Below are 20638 nucleotides of genomic sequence, written 5' to 3' on the forward strand. Positions count from 1 at the left end.
TTACTATTAATTTCAGTTAAACTTTTTAGAGTTATTGACATTTTCTTCTTGGTTGAATACATGGTGAATTTGCATAGAACATTTGAGAAGAAAGATAAGGTCTTCGTAGGATTCAAATTGGATATCTATTAATTCAACTTAATTATATATCAAGTCTTCTATATTAAAAAGAATTTTTTTTACTATTGGCTAGTAACGTGAAAGAATTTCCTGTTTCTGTTCATTCTTTGTTTTTCTTTTTAAACTTTTTTTTGGCTGCGTTGGGTCTTCATTGCTGCATGTGGGCTTTCTCTAGTTGCGGTGAGCGGGGGCTACTCTTCGTTGCAGTGTGCGGGCTTCTCATTGCAGTGGCTTCTCTTGTTGCGGAGCATGGGCTGCAGGCGCGCGGGCTTCAGTAGTTGTGGCACGTGGGCTCAGTAGTCGTGGCTTGCGAGCTCTAGAGTGCAGGCTCTGTAGTTGTGGCGCACGGGCTTAGTTGCTCTGCGGCATGTGGGATCTTCCCTGACTAGGGCTCAAACCTGTGTTCCCTGCATTGGCAGGCAGATTCTTAACTATTGCGCCACCAGGGAAGTCCCTCTGTTCATTCTTTTATTTTATAATAATAACAACATTTTTTTCTGATTATAAAAGTTAGACATTTATTATCTCTCTCAGTCTCTGTTTCTTTCTCTTTTTACTAGATGTTCACACACACGCCTGCGCGCGCACACACACAAACACGCACGCATTCTTTGAGGAGACAGAGCTCCATGGACTCTTGAGAAGGGGTTAGGCCCCTCTGTTCCTTTTTTTTTTAAGATTAAAAAAAAATAATAAATTTATTTATGGCTGTGTTGGGTCTTCGTTGCTGTGCACGGGCTTTCTCTAGTTGCAGTGAGCAGGGGCTACTGTTCGTTGCAGTGCACGGGCTTCTCATTGCGGTGGCCTCTCTTGTTGCGGAACACGGGCTCTAGGCGTGCAGGCTTTTGTAGCTGTGGCACATGCGCTCAGTAGTTGTGGCTCCTGGGCTCTAGAGCGCAGGCTCAGCAGTTGTGGCACACAGGTTTAGTTGCTCCGTGGCATGTGAGATCTTCCCGGACCAGGGCTTGAACCCATGTCCCCTGCACTGGCAGGTGGATTCTTAACCACTGTGTCACTAGGGAGGTCCCTAGGCCCCTCTGTTCTTATCTCTAGTTGTTTGATTAGACCTGAAACAGCCATGACTGGAATAAAAACTTCCACAGTTATTGTTTCAAATTAGCAAATTATTATTTTTAAAATTTTAATTAGTTTCATTGCCCCCTTTCACTTTCAAGGGTTTTGGTTTGGAAAACATATTGTGTGGTTACCATAGCTTAGGAGAGGGCAGATGCACTATAAGACTTGTAGCTCCTCTGTGGTTACAGGTAATCTCAAAGTTCCCTTATGACCAAGTGGGATTAAGATGTAACAGAAAGAAAGAACCAGTGAGTTTGCCAAAAGATTGCTGTGACATGGAAGGAAAAGACCCGGCCAGAGAGACTCTGCATTATGTTGAGGAATGGCAACACTTACTCCCAGTGCTGTTTCCTTCACCATGGATGGACATATATTCAAATTAGCAAATTCTTAGTTTTGTTTTTAAAATTTTCCTTCTACCCCAAAAGAACCCTTCTAGCCACTAAAAGAAGGGGAAAAGGGAGAAAATGCAATGATCAGCAGTTTTGAGAATTCTCTTGCTCCTATTGTGTGTCCAGGAATCCTGGCCCCCACTCTTGCTTGGACTGGTTACTGCAGCAGACATGAAGACTTGCATGGAAAGACGCAAAGCCTGCCAAGACTTGTTCAAGTCCTGTTTCCTGTTCCATTGTTCTAGAGTGAGCAGAACGTTTCATATTAAATACCAAAACTAGTTAAATTAGGCTAAAGAAGATGTCTGAAATCTCATTTCATTTTTTCCTGGATTTCTGTCTCCTTGGCAGAAGTTGAGCTAATATTTTCCAGCTCTAATATTTTCTTTTAGAATTTAGCTCAAATATTTTCTTGAAGTAAAAATAGTCTGACAAGGGAAATATTTCCTTGACTTAAAATACTTTCAAAGGGGGCTTCCCTGGTGGCGCAGTGGTTGAGAGTCCACCTGCCGATGCAGGGGACACGGGTTCGTGCCGCAGTCCGGGAAGATCCTACATGCCGCGGAGTGGCTGGGCCTGTGAGCCATGGCCGCTGAGCCTGCGCGCCCGGAGCCTGTGCTCTGCAACGGGAGAGGCCACAACGGTGAGAGGCCCGCGTACCGCAAAAAAAAAAAAACAAAAAAAAAACTTACAAAGGAAAAGGGGAACAATGGCTTAATTAGTTTTTAAATTGATTGCATAAAGAGTTTGATTTCATTTCTTATATGTTTGTTTATACATATTGGAGGGAAAGAGTGAAAAGATCTTATTTATTTTAAAAGTGTATTATATATATATATAACTTATATACTTTTGTAGCTAGCTTTTCTCACTTAATGTATCACAAATGCTTGACAGTCATTAAATATTCTATATCATGATTTTGACAGGTAATAATATTTTATCCTAAGGACATACCATTGTGTGCTTTTTCCTATTGTTGCACATTTAAGTTGTTTGCAACCATCTCTTAATCTAAAAAGTTTAATTCCAAAATGGAATTTTAGGATTTATCTACTTATGTAGAAATCCTAAAGAAATTGCCCTTCACAACTAAATAGTATAATTTACCAAATTATTAGGAAAAACGAGAAAGAAACTCATTTGTCTCAACAGATGCCAGAAACTCATCTAATGTAAACTCATGTAAAATTGAATCTAGATTTAAATTTAAGGAAAAAAATGTAACAGAGGTTTCTATTTTCTTAATGTGGTAAATATGATATAATTAAAGCCAAACACCAGTGTTATATCAGTACATACCAAAAAGGCACTTTGGAAGGAAAAAAATTACAAAGTGGTACCAGTCTTTACTTAGGTTTAAAATAATACCATATATGCTGATGATGCTACCATTTTTCATGGATTATAAGACTCACATTTTTTTTTTCACTTTATCATCTTTGGTGGTAGGATATGTTTTACAATTGATGGTATGTCATAGATGATAGCTTTTTTCTTTCTTGCTGGTATAAAAATAATGGTGTGTCTTACAGTTGATGACATTTTAGATTTGATAAAATATTGTATTATGAAAAGGAAATAAAAGCAATAGGTAAATATCACTTTCAGTACTTGACATAATCGTATAGTAAGAAAACCAACAAAAATGTTCTTAAGGGATTTTTTTTCTTTCTTTCTTTCTTTTTCTTTTGGCTGCCTTGAGTCTTAGTTGCGGCACGCGGGATCTTTCTTTTTCATTGCGGTGCGTGGGCTCCTCGTTGCAGCACACAGGCTTCTCTCTAGTTGTGGCATGAGGGTTTTTCTCTCTCTAGTTGTGGTGCGTGGGCTCCAGGGTGCGTGGGCTCTGTAGTTTGTGGCATGCGGGCTCTCGTTGAGGTGCGAGAGCTCAGTAGTTGAGGCATGCGGGCTTAGTTGCCCCGTGGCATGTGGGATCTTAGTTTCCTGACCGGGGATTGAACCCACGTCCCCTGCATTGGAAAGTGGATTCTTTGCTACTGGATCACCGGGGAAGTCCCAAGGGATATATTTTTTAAACCTCTGGAATCTCCAAACTCACAAAAGTGGAAATATCTGTAAAATCTTTTCTGTTTTTCCTGAATGAATTACATTTTTATTGAGTCACAAAATTCTTATGCATTAAATCCCATACACTGAAGTCAACAGCCTTTTCAGTTTTCATTAAGATTTTATCTTTCACACAAAGGCCATTTTTTTCTCACAAAATAATTAATTAGTTTTGCTTTTTAATCACGTCTTTGCATAGATTGTTGCTCATGGTGAAGCAGAGCTGTGTGAGATGTGTCTGCTGAGCTTTGACCAGGTTCCCTTGCCAGCCCAGCACTCATTCCTGCAAAACATACCAAGTTCACAGTAGCAAAATGACAAATTACATCTTATGAACCTTTGTGGAACTCTCAAATTCAACTACAAAATTAAATATGTGAAAGCCACAATCTGTGGTAAATGAGTTGCAACACATCTCATGAAACAAAATCAAACGCATCACTAGTGAGAAGAGATTATCTTATTGTATGATGATTGAGAATATTATGCTCAGATCTGGGTACAACACCTAAGTCAAATTAGATTATTTTTGGAGAACAACCAAGTTGCTGAAGGACCTTGGAGAAAATCTGAAGTAACTCTAGATTTAGTCTGATTCAGAGGAGACATGATAACTGCTTTCAAGTATTTGAAGGCTTATCATTACTGTTAGACTTTGTCTCTAGAACTAGGACCAACGAGAAGCAATAAGGCAATATAAGAGGCAATATAAAGAGGGATTTATTAATGAGAACTGTCAAAGTAATATGAGAGGTCTCAGGGCTTGTGCGGGTCCCCACAGTGAATTTGTTTAAGCAGAGGTTAAATGATAATTTGCAGTATTACAGAGGAGAGTCAAACATGGGATGAGTTGAACTCTAATCCTTAAAGTTCTGTTGCTGTGTAATTCTGTTGTGTAGTCCTGTCGCTATGTAATTCTCGGAAAAAATGGTTAGAACAAAAAAATTGCCTTCTAGTTGGATACACTTCAGTTATCTGAATTATTACTCAGCTTAATGAGTACTTACATTGTGATCAGTGTTGCTTGGGGTATGGTTGAAAATGCAAAAATATTCTTTGTTGGGAGCAGGGAGTGCAGAAGCAACTGAAAGAAGCAGGACCCAACACTTAGGTAGGAAGGGGCCAGATTATAGAAGGCTTGGTGAGCCAGAAGGGGCTAAGAACCATTCTTTTGGGTGGAATGACTGTTAAGGAATTAATTTACTGAACGTTACTCATTGTGGCAGAACCCATTTGGTGTTCATTATTAAGCTGGGTCATTTGCTTTTCTTTGTAAAAAGAAAATTTTAAAGCAAGTTACAATCCCAGAAAACAAAGTTTGATTCTGAACAAAAAGTTTTATTTGCTCCTGAAATAAAGCCCTCCTCCCAGCCCCCACCCCCACCCCCATCAAAGAGCAACCTTGAACCCTGTTGGTTATGGTGCAGGTGGTCATGCTAGGTACAATGTGCTTGTTAGATAAATACTTCTTGAGTTGGTTCTTCTGTAAATAATTTCCATACCCCAGAATTGGGAGGCCACCTAGAAAACTTTACCCCCCATCCATCATGGTGCTGATGTGATGGATGGTCTTATTAGGTGACCAACAGTGGAGGTACAAAAATCAAGTATCAAGAAATATCCAGTATCAGGTTGGTTTTCCTGGGAGGTGGTGTGTAAAGGACCTACGTCAATTGAATCTTCACACCATGTGATATACACATTCTACTGTATGTAGTAATTTTAATAGCTTATAATGATTTATATTAATAAATTGAATGTCTCCTCTAAGATCTTATTATTTACCTTTTTTGAGAAATTACCCTCAGGTTTGGTTATAGAGAAGTGGTTAAAAAGGAAATATTTGGTAACAGAAACTAGAATAAAAGTATAAAGGCAATATCTAATTCATTGTTTTCCAAGGTGAATATTTGAGAACTTAAGGCCAATAGAATAATAATATAGAAAGTTTCCAGGCTAGTCCATGAAAATCTATTTATCCCATGATACATATTAAGTGTCACTTAGAGCACTAATTCAGCTCTCCCTGACTACTACATGTAAAGTCTGAATAAATACATTCAAATTTTCAAATCAGGAATATTTTGCCCTGGCAGAAGGAGTGGTGGTGGCTCTGGATTTCTTCATGTGGTGGGATTTGGATTAGAGGGGAATTGCAGATCCTTAGCAGCACTGCAATTCTCCAAGTGTTCAGAAATGGGAAGATTGCGGTGGGGTGGGTAACAGTTGTCTCCTATTACACTGTGTATGGGCTTCACATTTGTTGGGGAGTGCCTGAGCTATGTTTAAGAGCTGTGATGTTGGGACTTCCCTGGTGGTCCAGTGGTAAAGAATCCGCCTTACAGTGCAGGGCCTGGTCAGGGAACTAAGATCCCACATGCCGAGGGGCAACTAAGCCTGTGTGCCACAACTGTTGAGATCACATGTCTCAACTAGAGCTGGCGCACCACAGCTACAGAGCCCACACGCCCTGGAGCCTGCGCGCCACAGCTAGAGAAGAGAAAACCCTCAGGCCGCAACTAGAGAGAAGTACACATACCGCAATGAAAGATCCCGCGTGCCTCAACGAAGATCCCGCATACCGCGACTAAGACCCAACGCAGCCAAAAATAAATAATAAAGAAATCTTTAAAAAAATATATTAAAAAAAAAAAAGAGCTGTGATGTTTTCACTCATGCCTCTTTTTGGTTTCATTTTTGAGTGCTATTTTCCTTGAAGTTATACAAGCTTTCTAGAAGAGGAAGAGCTGTGTATAGATTCTGAAAGAAGTGTGTGTCCATGAGGCACAATAGTATTATGAAATGAATTTTGACTTTTTTTGTGGGCGGGGGGGATGTATATTTTCAGTGATTGGCTATTTTAAGAGTACCTGTCTAACCTCTTTAAAAAACATTTTGAGTGATAGGATAAAAACAGACACAAAAAATCACGTTTTTTGTTGTTGGGTGGGGGAATCACTTGTAAGGTCTACACAAGTCCTTCTGTATACTCTCTGGATCGACTAGTTGCTGGATTTCGAACACGAAGTCAGATGCTGCTGGGTCACTTAGAAGAGCAGGATGAAGTCCTCCACTGCCAGTTTTCTGATAACAGTGATGATGAAGAGTCAGAAGGCCAAGAGAAATCTGAAATTAGGTATGTTAATATAGACTGATTTAATAAACATAATTACGTGATGCAATTAATATATACAGATGTAGGTTTTTTTCATTAAAGTATATCTTTTTCCATTTAGTAGGAGAGTTAAGTGGTTTTTGCTACATGTACTGTCAACTAATGTGTTATGAAACCAGTGTTTGAACACAAGTCATCAGTCTAACAACTGTAAAATAATTTTGCTTTAAAGCATTTATGGTGGTTGAATTTTAATTTTCAGAGAGAATGATTTTGGATTTCCTAATTCTGCTGCCACAGTGGCAACAAACATGATGAATTTTCCACTGGGTCCAACATGGTGGGGGATATCTTTTTATTTTGTGGAATATTAGTAAGTTCCATTTATTTTGTGTTAATCATTTAAAGAATAATTAATCAATTTAAAGAATAATTTGGGGGGAAACTAATTTGAGGGCATATTAGAAACCACTAACAGACAAGTTACCTTTGATCCTGATTTTTTTTTTTTTTAGACATAAAGGTTGCTCGTGGATTCAAAAGCCAGGCTCTGTTTGTTCTTTTGTTGAATTGAATGATATTCAGGATCAAACACAAAAGTCAAGATTGGAGAATGAAGGTACACAGACTTTCTCAAGTACTTTAGATCTAATATTTATGACACCTCTCTTTTTCTTCAGGCAATAATTTAAGAAGCATCTGGGAATTCTCCAAGACGGGAACTTGATTACGAGTGCTTTCCTGGCTTTTTCCTTTGTGTTCTCTGCTCTACCTCTGAATTTTTGTTCGTTTTTACTCCTTAATGAAAACAGTTTTTCCACCAATCAATTCAAGCTAGAGTTATAGGCTAAATCTCTCAGAATGGGGATTTTATATTCAAACGTGAGTTGATATACATTGTACTCTTGACTTATTTAAAATGCATCCTAAGTAATTTACTAGCTCTCTACTGCTTCACTGGCACTCATGCCTACCATTACTGATATATTTGGCATTAGAGCCAACTTAGTCTAGTGGGTACTTATAATGTTCACAACTGATGAGAATTTATGCATCAAAAAACAGCATAAAAGACATTTATGTTGCAAAAAGCATACGCGGAGATTTTAGCTCATTTCTCTTAGCCTATGTGTGGTCACAACACCAAGAGTAAGACTACAGAGAATATAAATAACGTGATAAGTCCTACACTGTGAAAATAGCATCTTTTTAAGAGCCTATGGGGGACTTCCCTGGTGGCGCAGTGGTTAAGAATCTGCCTGCCAATGCAGGGGACACGGGTTTGAGCCCTGGTCCGGGAAGATCCCACATGCTGCAGAGCAACTAAGCCCACGCACCACAACTACTGAGCCTGCGCCCTAGAGCCCGTGAGCCACAACTACTGAAGGCCGCACGCCTAGAGCCCGTTGTCCACAATAGAAGCCACCGCAATGAGAAGCCTGCTCACCTCAATGAAGAGTAGCCCCTGCTTGCCGCAACTAGAGAAAGCCTGTGTGCAGCAGCGAAGACCCAATGCAACCAAAGATAAATAATTAAAAATAAATTTGAGCTTATGCGTGTAATATTAAAAAATGAAATTGAGATAAATTTTTAAAATGTATAAATAGTGTAGATAAGTGCTACCAAAGTAGCCATCCTTGAACTGTTTGTTACTGGTCTACAACCAGGTAAGAAACTTAATTTCAGGATGTAAATCAGTGCACCAGCTCCTTCATTGAGGAAGTCTCACTGTGAAAAAAATGTCAGCTGAGCTAAAAGAGTGAGGTAATTGATTTATGTTCTAGTACAAGACAGAAACAAACAGTGTGAGGCCACACTCTTATTAGCCTGGGGTAGAGGGAGACTACATTCTCTGATTACCATAAAACTATGAGTTAATAGGAAAAAAATTAAAACCTCTACCTATCTGGAGATTTTATATCTTTCTTAAATAACTCGGGTTAAAGAAAAAGTCAAATTGCAGAATATCTAAGGGTAATGAAAAACTGTATCAGAACCTACAGGATATGACTAGAGCATATACATATGTTTTAAGGAAAGGAAAACTCACTGTGAGCTGGGAAACTAAAGTCCCAATTGCTATGTATTTTTTCCTTTTTTTTTCTGTCTGTCCCTTCCTCTGTTACCTCTAGACTGCTTGTGTGTCTGCCTTTTTTTTTTTTTAACTCTACTTCTGTCAAATATTTCTGAGCAGATAGTTTTTATTTCTCAGTTTTGTTTCTTTTATTTTAAAGATTTAAAGATTGAATGTCTCCAGGAGAGTCAAGGGTTGAATTTGCAAAAATTAAGGAATTCAGAGCTCATACTTACTGAAGCTAAACAAAAAATGAGGGAACTTACTATCAACATCAAGGTGAAGGAAGATCTGATTAAAGAATTAATTAAAACAGGTAATAGTATCCTGTGAACCAGCTTATATGAGAAAGAAAAGCTTCTAGGGCTTCCCTGGTGGCGCAGTGGTTGAGAGTCCGCCTGCTGATGCAGGGGACACGGGTTTGTGCCCCGGTCCGGGAAGATCCCACGTGCCGCGGAGTGGCTGGGCCCGTGAGCCATGGCCGCTGAGCCTGCGCATCCGGAGCCTGTGCTCCGCAACGGGAGAGGCCACAACAGTGAGAGGCCCGCGTACCGCAAAAAAAAAAAAAAAAAAATCTTCTGAAGTTGCTTCTGATGTTGTAACATTTACTTTAATTTTTGATGCTCAGGACTATCCACGTTAGCTTGGAATTCGTTCTAACAAGGTGTGCTCTAGAGCCAGTATGTGGAGGTTAATTATCAAAAGAACTTTGTTATATTTGATTTCATCTATGAATTTTTCTAACCAGTGTGAACTCTGTGTTGTGCTGAAACTCTATGGCACTTAATGTTTTTTGCCACTCTTTAGAAACATTATACTAGGCATCTGGGATAAGTCTGAGATGTTTTCCGAGTTCATTTTTAGTAAATACTTATTTTAAATTATTAGTCTTTATTTTCTTGGATAGTTCATATTTAACCTTAATTATAAACTTTATATTTTAAATGTAGCTAATTTTTGTTTTTCTGAAGATATAAGGATTTGTCCTTGAGAGCTGTCCTCTTGAGTGAGCCAAGCTTTCATCTCCTCCCCTTAATCTACCAGGTTGGGCATATGTACCACATCCTCTCCTCACCCTGCAACTCCATTAGGCTTGCCTTAAAATGCACATCTCAAGCTTTTGGGGTTCCCCTCACTAATACACTCCAAGTGTAAGCCTTGACTACTCTGAAATTCAGTAAAGAATTGAAGGAATAAGACACACTAGCATTTCTTTCCCCCAATTTCAATGCAAAACAACTCTGGTCACATTTGGGGAAACTGAAGGAAATACTATCCTCCTCTTCTTCAAGCCCAAGACTATAATCACACTCAAACTACATGAATTGTGGTTCCCAAATCCTCTGCCAGCAAGGAGAAACCTGCCTGGCCTCTCCCTCCTCTTTCCTGCAAGCTTGCTTTCTGACTGTCGGTCCTCCTTTCTCATCTTCCTCTCCTCTAGCTGCTGTCCAATGCGTTTTCCTTTCTCATTCCTAGTGGTGTATGGGCTATGCATCGTCCCAGCTCCAGTTATCCCAGATGTTTGATTTTGACCATTCTCCTTCCTCATAGGCAGGATCAATGCCAGTAAACCTCTCTTAGGAGTATCTAGGAAATGGTTTAGGGGTTTAAATAGCTTCTCTATCCCCATGATTTTAGGGTAGTGAGTGTAGAAATTGAGGATATTTACCACTCTGAAATAAACGATTTTCTTTCATATAGGTTATCCCACCATGGGATATCTAACTAAACAAGCACACTTTTGTAACCTGGTATACCCATCCTGGTTGCCTTAAAATAGAGGATACCTGAACTTAAACAGAGAAGGTCCTCTCTTGTTCATAGAACGAAGGGCAGTTTGGAGCTTTCCTAAAGTCCCTTAGAAATGGTGATTAGCAAAAGGGTCAATGTGTACTTACTTTTCCAAGTCCTCTCACTGAAGACTTCCCCAAACAGTAGCTACTTCAGCCAAAATTAATAACAATGACAATTATACTGTATTTCATCAATTTTAATACACAATTTTTTCACATTTTAATATCCCTGAAATCAGGATGCATCTTAAAAATCAGTGGCATTTTAGCATTTTGTCATGGTGTAATTGGTACTGTATATTTTTTTTCTTAGTGGTTCATAAAATATTAGCATGTTAAACAATTTATGGGATCACAGATTCATTAAAACATTGTTGTCATATGTATTTTGAAGTTAGTTGAAAGCATAGAATTGTAGAGCCAGAAGACAACTTACAGTGCATTTAGTTCAATAACTCCCTTTATTAAAAAATTAAGAGCTTTACAGTATACCAGTATAACAACCTGTCCTGGTGATTATTCACCCCATGACCTCTAGACTCTTACTTCCCACTGCTGCTAGTTTGCCAGTCTGGTTCAGGACAGTTGACTATTCAGAATAAGTCAGAACTAAATTTTTAGGGTCAGTAGCTGGGCTTAGAATGAAAAGAGATATAGAAATACCTATATTCTATTTTTCTCTATGTTCTAAATATTCATAAGAAAAGCATTTTTAAAAAATTATCTTTAACAAGTTAAAATGAAATGAAAAAGGAGAGGGGGCTAGCTCTATATTAAAGGACTCTTAAGAAACATAACAATAAGATGTACTGTGACCTTGTTTGGATTGTGATTAAAATAGACTAATTGTAAAAGACATTTTGAGACAGTTGGGGAAATCTGAATAGGAACTGGTGGGTATTAGCATTGTTAGGTGTGATAATGACTTTTTGGTTATTTCCATATTCTGTTTAGATGCTTATTGAAGTATACATAGGTGATGACATTATATCTGGGATTGCTTTAAAGTTTTTAAGTAAATTGAAGAAAAAAAGTATAGATGAAGTAAGTAGCTGTGGCAAAATCTTGATAACTGTTGAATCTGGGTGATGGACTTTCATTATATTATTTCTCTACTTTTGATATGTTGAAAAATTTTCATAATAGTAAAATAAAAGAATTCGGAGACAGATTATGGGTGGTAGGAAGACAAAGTGTAGTAAGCAATAGGCCAGTGAGTCACCCCAAATACCTTTTAACTGAAGTTTGATGCCAGCAAAGGTAAACTGCAAATTCAGAACAAAAGATGAACCAGGGAGAAGATAGAATGGCACCAGATGGGGACAGTCATTAAGGAACTAATTATTAAAAGGACAGGTGGCAAGTTGTGTTTGATGGGGATGGGAGGGACAGCTGGATTTTTGATGCTATGCCTTAAATAGTTACTGCCCAGCTTTTTAAGAGTAGGGAAATTTTATGTTTTTGGTGTTTTACTTAGTTTTTAAACATAATTTATAATTATTACTATTATTATTATTATGAAGGTAATGATGTCAAGTCTGTAAGCAAACAGTATTCTCTGAAAGTAACAAAACTTGAACAGGAAGCAGAACAGGCGAAAGTGGAATTAACTGAAACGCAAAAGCAGCTAGAGGAACTGGAAAACAAAGATCTTTCTGATGTTGCTTTGAAGGTAAAATTACAGAAGGAATTTCGTAAAAAGATGGATGCTGCGAAGCTAAGAGTCCAGGTAATTTAAAAAATATAATTGAGAAAACTTATTTAAGGCTTCCTGATTTTGAGGATTCTTGTACCTAGTTAGGAAAGAAGTAGGATTCAGTTTTTACTAGTGGGAGGAACTGGATGGCAAGTTTTCTTTTCCAGTATGCTGGTGGGTTTACATAATTTTAGTCTGGGTAGTATATTTCTTCATTCAGGAAGTGTATTATTTTAATCTTTTTATCAAAAACCACATGGTGAGCAATAAAGATAACCACAGAAAATAGTATCCTTTTCTGAAGGATAAAAGATTAACTAATGATTAAATAATACATATATAACATCTGGTATGTATATAGCACTTTCTTGACACTCAACAAATATGATAACTGTTTCAGACAGTTTTCTGAAATCATAACTGATTGGTTTAAGAAAGGTTAATAACTTTGAGTACCACATCTTATTCTTAATTTCCTAATGCTGGACTTTGCTATATCCTCATACATAGCTACAGTTTAAAAATTCTATTCTTTGAGAAATATTCCATTATAGAGAGATTTTGTGTATGAAGCCGTTCCCAGATGCTTTTGGTATAGTCAGAGTGCTTTGTTAGTTTGCTTATAATGAATTTACTAAAGTGCCTTTTCCAGTTCTTTTGATTCATAATCTTTTTTAAAAAAATATTTTATTTATTTATTTTTTCACTGTGTTGGGTCTTAGTTGCGGCACGTGGGATCTTTCGTTGTGGCATGTGGGCTCTTCACCGTGGTGTGCAGGCTTCTCTCTAGCGCATGGGCTCATTAGTTGCGGTGTGCAGGCTCTCTAGTAGCGTGTGGGCAGGCTCAGTAGTTGTGGTGTGAGGGCTCCAGAGTGCATGGGTTCTGTAGTTGTGGCATGCAGGGTTAGTTGCCCTATGGCATGTGGGTTCTTAGTTTCCTGACCAGGGATCGAACCAGCGTCCCCTGCATTGCAATATGGATTCTCAACCACTGGACCACCAGGGAAGTCCCTGATTCATAATCTATTGCTTTCATATTGTTTCCACTGTACATAGAATGGAATTGTAGTTAACCTAGTCAGAGCATTAGTTATCTATTTTTGAAACTGTACCACAGTTATTTTCTTTCAACAAGATAAGTGTTCACCGCACACCTCCTGTGTGCCAGGTCCTGTTCTAGATGGGGATGCAGGAGTGAACAGAGCAAAAAAATCCCTTCTTCTAGGGTTTTTAATGCCATCTCAAACATCTGCACATCGCCATTTTTTTTTTTACTTAAGTAGCCTCTCAAGTCAACACCAAGTTAAAATAACGTGACGTGACACTTTGCACTTTCCTTCAGAATACATTTTTTCCCTTAGCAATTCACCTCCGAGAGTCTTGCGATCAATTTTTTTAAATTTCTTGACCGTTAAATTAAGGCTGCGACGTCTAACAAAGTACTCGTTTTAACAAAACATTAGTAGAACAAAACAATTAAGAGCTTTCCTTTATGATTATTACGAAATTTATTTATATAATTTCATAGGTTTATATCCTACCTTCAGTTCTTTTTTGTTTTTTAAAGACACATTTATTCAGCGTCGTGATCAGACTATTACAGTTAGCAATCAACAGCATGAGTGCAAAAAAAAAAACCTACATTAAATAAAACCCTTTGTTGGAATGCTTTACACTTTCCGCAGAACAGAAACTAAAATAACCTGTTATACAACTAGGCACAAATACAGCCCTTGAGCTTTTTTGCCCATACACACGAGTATTGTCTAAAACATGTCTTCTTTGTAGCAGCTAGACCCTGCCACCGCTGTGCTTGGCCGAGTTCACAAATCTCTTGTAACCTGTAGCTTCCCTGTCACTTCCCTGGCTTCCTCTCCTGCTAAGCTTTGTTTCCTGGCAGCAATTAAAACCTTCTGCCACTGCCATAGCTACTGCTGCTGCTGGAACTACCATAGCCACCTTGGTTTCGTGGTTTGGCAAAGTATTGGCCTCTACCACCATAGGGGCCAGAACTTCTGCCTCCAAAGTTTCCTCCTTTCATGGGTCCAAAATTTGAAGATTGATGGTTGTAATTGCCAAAATCATTGTAGCTTCCGCCACCTACAAAATGGCTTCCGTCATTACCAAATCCATTACTGCCATCCCCACTGCCACCATATCCCCCCCACCACGGCTGCCACCAAAGGCATCTCGACCACTGACGTTCCCTCCACGACCAGAGTTGTCATTCCCACCAAAACCCCCTCCACGACCACCACCAAAGTTTCCAGAACCACTTCGACCCCTTTGGCTGGATGAAGCGCTAGCCTTCTCTTGCTTAGATAGGGCTTTCCTTACTTCACAGTTGTGGCCATTCACTGTGTGATATTTCTGAATGACAGTCTTGTCTGCGGCGTCATGGTCATCAAAGGTTACAAAAGCAAAGCCTCTGTTTTTGCCACTGCCTCAGTCAGTCATGATTTCAATCACTTCAGTTTACCCACACTGTTCAAAATAATCTCTTAGGTGATGTTCTTCAGTGTCTTCTTTAATGCCAACAAAAATTTTTTTCATGGTTAAGTGGGCGCCAGGTCTTTGAGAATCTTCTCTTGAGACAGCCCTCTTTGGTTCCCCAACTCTTCCATCCACCTCGTGTGGCCTCGCATCCATGGCCGCATCCACCTCCTCTGCAATGGCATATGTGACAAACCCGAAGCCTCTGGAGCACCTGGTGTTTGGACCCCTCGTTACCACACAGTCTGTGAGCACTGCCCGCTGCTCAGGTGGCTCCTCAGACTCGCATCAATTGTTTCAAAGCTCAGACGTCTGATGAGGAGCTTCTGCAGCTGTTCGGGCTCTTTGGGAGACTGACTTAGACACGACGGCAGTAGAGGGGGGAGGCTTCAATGATGCTTACTTGGCGGCATCCACGGGCAGAAAGGTTATCCTACCTTCAGTTCTGATTGTAATTCTTATACTCAATATTAATGAGTAAGAACCGATCTTGTACTGGTCATCTGTCTATTCACATTTTCTATTTCTTCATGATTCAGTCTTGGAAGACTGTGTATCTAGGGATTTATCCATTTCTTCTAGGTTATCCAATTTTTTGGTATATAATTGTTGATCATACTCTTTTTTGTCTTTTTTTTTGGCTGTGTTGGGTCTTCATTGCTGCGCACGGGCTTTCTCTAGTTGTGGTGAGTGGGGGCTGCTTTTCGTTGTGGTGCACAGTTTTCTCATTGTGGTGGCTTCTCTTGTTGCAGAGCATGGGCTCTAAGCACGCGGGCTTCAGTAGGTGTGGTACGTGGGCTCAGTAGTTGTAGCTCGCAGGCTCTAGAGCTCAGGCTCAGTAGTTGTGGCACATGGGTTTAGTTGCTCCATGGCATGTGGAATCTTCCCACACCAGGGCTCGAATCCATGTCCCCTGCATTGGCAGGTGGATTCTTAACCACTGCGCCACCAGGGAAGCCCCTGATCATACTCTTTTAGGATCCTTTGTATTTCTGTGGTATCAGTAGTGACTTCTCTTTCATTTTTGATTTTATTCATTTGAGCCCTCTCTTTTTTTCTTTCTGAGTCTGGCTAAATTGTCAATTTTATTTATCTTTTCAGAAAACCAGCTCTTAGTATCACTGATCTTTTTCTATTGTTTTTTTAGTCTCTATTTCATTTATTTCTTCTCTGACCTTTATTATTTCCTTTCTTCTACTAACTTTGGGCTTTGCTTGTTCTTCTTTTTCTAGTTCCTTTAGGTGTAATGTTAGATTGTTTATTTGATATTTTTCTTGTTTCTTGAGGAAGGCCTGTATCACTGTACACTTCCCTCTTAAAACTGCTTTTTTTGTGTCCCATAGATTTTGGACAGTTGTGGTTCCATTTTCATTTGTCTCAAGGTATTTTTTGATTCTCCTTTGATTTCTTTGTTGACCCATTGGCTGTTTAGTAGCACATGGTTTAGTCTTCATGTGTTTGTGTTTTTTCCAGTTTTCTTGAAATAGCCAAAATTATTATTTTTCTAAGGAGGTTATTATATTAACCATATAAATCTATAGCTAAGCCTTGTGTGTGGATTTAGCAAAGATTATTTTTATGGTTGTGATTAAAAGATTAAATGAAAGATTATTAATAGGGTTTGAATTATCATGTTCTTTTTGTTTTCCATGTTTCTTGGTGTGTATCTTTTTCTGCTGAGGGTACTGATGAGGAAAAGAAAGAACTTAATTAAATTCAAAAGAAACATCTCATAGAAGGAGGCCTGAAAGAAGTGTCCCACACAGTTTTAGAGATTTCTGTGCCTTTGCCATATGCATGCACAACTGATGGGGATTGGGATGCTAAAGATGATAAGGATGGTGGTGGGGATGAGAAGTGTGGTAGTTAAGTATCTACCAAGTGCTATATACATACTAGATGTTTTATATGTATTATATGTATTATTTAATCATTATTTAATCCTTTGAAGTGGGTATTTTTATTTATTTATTTTTTGCGGTATGCCGGCCTCTGTGCCACCAGGGAAGCCCTGAAGTGGGTATTTTTACACTCTTACAAATGAGGAAGCTAAGGTTTACAAAGGTAGAATAACTCACTCAGTCACATAATTGTGATGATAATAATGGTTTTCAGTACTCTAACATTTCATACCATTTTAACATTGAAATACTAATGGTTTTATTGGTATAATGAAGTTATTTTAGTTTTTAAAACTTAAAAAATTTGTTTTAATTAAAAAATATCTAAAATCTGTATTCTTGGTCTTTAGATATATATAGCATTATATGCTGCATTACATGCTCTGTTTAATGCTAACAGAGGTGCACGTTTGAGCATCTGTGGAATAAGTGCAAATGACAAACCTATCTCACTTTTAAATAAGATTATCAGTACTTATACTGATATCTTCAATATCATGTGGAAAAGACACTAAAATTCTAGTATTAACATTTTTTGCTCCAGTATTGCAATACTGTCAAATATAAGTGACAGGGGCTTCCCTGGTGGCACAGTGGTTGAGAGTCCGCCTGCCGATGCAGGGGACGCGGGTTCGTGCCCCGGTCCGGGGAGATCCCACATGCCGCGGAGCGGCTGGGCCCGTGAGCTATGGCCGCTGAGCCTGCGCATCCAGAGCCTGTGCTCCGCAACGGGAGAGGCCACAACAGTGAGAGGCCCGCATACCGCAAAAAAAAAAAAAAAAAAAAGTGACAAAGCCAGGGTCCAAATCCAGGCATGGGAAACTGCAGAGTCCTGTGGCCTCCAAGCTAGTAGTACTCAAAGTAGTCCATCTGCAGATTGTTCATTATTGGTCTGCAGTGAGATAAAGGTAAATGGGAGCACAGCTTCTCTCATCAACAAAGTCTTGCATGAAAACATCATCAGCTGAATCTAATAATGTGCTTCATGGTGCAGGCTGACAACAGTCTGTGAGTGGTACTGGTCCACAGACCACATTTTGAGTAGCGCTGCTCTAAGCTACAATGCCTCTGTGAATACTTAGTTTAATTAAAACAAAATGTGTTTATGTCAACAATTTATCACCAAGATAAAGGAAATAATTAATCATAGTCTGCATAACTTACAAATGACCTCACCTTTTTTATGTCACATAAGAGGTACTTACTTAGTGTAACGCTAAAGTACAGCATACAAATCTAATATATGTTTGCTTGTTTGATCAGGATTAAATTGAAATACTCTGGTATTTTATATTAGTAAACTCTTCAAAAAATTTTAATGCTGTCTATGGAGAGAGAAAAAGCCTTATTTAAGGTAATTAAAATAGTAATTACAATGGTTGGTCACTCTCAGGGAAAATGGTATCATTTCTGATCATCTTAACTCAGGGATTAATGATTTAGGCTGCAGCTGGGTATTAAAGATGAGCACAGTGGAATACTATGCAGTCATATAGAAAGAACAAATCTATGAGAAAACACCTCTAAGATACGTTAAACAGAAAAAAAGGGGAGGTGGAGAATAGTCTACCTAGAACATAAAGTTACTTATGTGCATATAAATTATTTCTAAAGGAATATTTAAGAAATTGGTAATTTTGTTTCAGGAAACAGGACAGGTAGATTAGGCATCTGAGAGAAGAGTCATTTTAAATATAAGTTTAGTTTTGTATTGTTTTAATTTTTATTATGTACATAAAATATTTTAAAATTAAAACAATAAAAAAAGCAACGATGTCAATTTTGTTCTGTTTGGCTGTCAGCACCAGGAAGTCTCATTATTCTTTATATCTGGTGAAAATTATGATATTTGTTTGACTGTAAAAGTAGAAATGTAGAAAACAGTTGTGAAACTATCAAGAATAAATTAAAATCTAGGCAAAAATGCCTACCTGCGTCATTAAATGAAAAGTTTAAGTTTAGTGGAGGGATATGAGAGGTGCAGTTTTTCATTTTGAAATATTCATATGATCCCAGGTCTTACAGAAGAAGCAACAAAATAGTAAGAAATTGGCATCACTGTCGATCCAAAATGAGAAACGTGCTAATGAACTAGAGCAGAATGTAGATCACATGAAGCATCAAAAGGTACAGCTGCAAAAAAGACTTCAAGAAGAAAATGAGAAAAGGAAGCAACTGGATGCAGAAATTAAGCGGGGTCAACAAAAAATCAAAGTAATATTGTCATACTTTCCTGCTAAGCATAATATGAAATGTTCAATGGCTCAGAGCTAATGTAACCAAGGTCTTGATTCAGTTGGCTTGTGAGGTATCTCACCTTGGCCTGTCCTTGGCTGCTGTCCTCATTCACTTTAAAACTTTGTTGATCTACATAGTAAAAGCTATTTATTGAATTCTGAGTACTGTCTTGAAGGCTTTGACTTCCCAAAAGAAAGTGCCATGATGATTTCTGTAACTAGGATCTTAACTTCAGTTGAGGCTGTCAAAAACACAAATTTATAAAGCTGACTTTCTAAAAAAATATCTAACATTTGAATAGGATTTGCCATTTTCAAAGTGCTTTGACATGCATTGTCCATGTGGCAGCATAGAAAAAAGTACAAGGTAAAATGGTACCATTTCATTCATAGTGTGCAGAAAAGTGATCAGACCTGTATGCCCAGCGGTTCTATAGAATGGATTGGGCTGGGGAGGAACTAGTGGTGTCAGCCTGGGCTCTGGAGCCAGGCTTGCATGTATTCAATCCCAACTCTCTCAGTTCCTGGCTAGATAAGATCATTTACTGAGAAAATCACTTACCCTCTCTGTGTCTGTTTATTCTTATCTAAGATGGCCTTATCATACTTGCCTCAGTAGGGCTCTTTTGAAGAAGAGAATGATGATAATGATCATAATAACAACGACAAACACTTACCTAGCACTGTGTACCAGGCTCTGTTCTGTTCAAATGTTAAGCCAGACCCAAGGTTTGGAACATAATTGGAGATTTCCTAGATTTTAAACTTTGGAAAATAATATATTCTCAGACCTTCAAAAAAAAAAATGACAGAATTTAGTGATGGAAGGGAACTTAAAAGAGCATTTAAGCCAAATTACTGATTCTTTTTTTTTTTTAATGAGCTTTATTGAGATATACTTCACACATCATACAGTTCACCCATGTAAAGCGTACAGTGAGTTTTGGTATATTACATTATTGATTTTTATAAAATAATATAACATGAAATTGACCATTTTAACTTTGTTTAAGCGTATAGCTCAGTGCCATTAATTACATTCGGTGTTGTGCAACCATCACCACTGTCTTTTTCCAAAACTTTTTCATCACCCTTAATAGACACTTGGTAACCATTAAGCAATAATTCCCTTTCCCCTCTTCCCCCCAAGCCCCTGGTAACCCTAATCTACTTCTCTCTTTATGAATTTGCCTATTCTAGATATTTCATAAAAGTGAAATCATACAATATTTGTCCTGTATCTGGCTTTTTTCCTTTAGCATCATGTTTTCAAGGTTCAGCCATGTTGTAGTATATATCAGAACTTCATTCCTTCTTATGGCTGGGTAATATTCCATTGCATGCATACACAACATTTTGTTTCTGCATTTATCTGATAGGCACTTGGGTTGTTTCCACGTTTTGGCTATTGAATAATGCTGTGATAAACATTGGCATAGAAGTAAGTGTTCAAGAGCCTGCTTTCAATTTGGAATTGAAATACCTAGGTGTGGAATTGCTGGGTCATATGCTAATTCTATGCTTAGCTTTTTGAGGAACCACCAACTGTTTCTGATAGTGGCAGCACCATTTTACATTCCCACCAGCAATGTATGAGGGGTCTGATTTCTCTGCATGTTCATCAACACTTGTCATTTTCTGTTTCTTTTTTATTATAGTCATCCAAGTACATG

At 38.3% G+C, this 20638-nt stretch overlaps 1 protein-coding gene and 1 pseudogene across 1 annotated transcript in view; one reads left to right on the forward strand and one right to left on the reverse strand.

Annotated features, from left to right (window-relative positions):
* Window positions 1-20638, forward strand: part of KIF27 (kinesin family member 27) — a 91845-nt gene that overhangs the window by 27244 nt on the left and 43963 nt on the right. The window contains exons 8-12 of the mRNA XM_089913058.1: window positions 6623-6792; window positions 7287-7390; window positions 9006-9161; window positions 12162-12367; window positions 18745-18942. Coding sequence (XP_089769184.1) covers window positions 6623-6792; window positions 7287-7390; window positions 9006-9161; window positions 12162-12367; window positions 18745-18942 — 834 coding nt within the window. The remainder of the gene's footprint in view (window positions 1-6622; window positions 6793-7286; window positions 7391-9005; window positions 9162-12161; window positions 12368-18744; window positions 18943-20638) is intronic.
* On the reverse strand, window positions 13961-17613 carry LOC149748924 (heterogeneous nuclear ribonucleoprotein A1-like 2; annotated as a pseudogene).

The sequence above is a fragment of the Delphinapterus leucas genome, chromosome 6 (assembly GCF_059928025.1).
Source record: "Delphinapterus leucas isolate spDelLeu-1000000601 "Yukka" chromosome 6, BTC_Dleu_Yukka2, whole genome shotgun sequence".
In the NCBI taxonomy this organism is placed as follows: domain Eukaryota; kingdom Metazoa; phylum Chordata; class Mammalia; order Artiodactyla; family Monodontidae; genus Delphinapterus; species Delphinapterus leucas.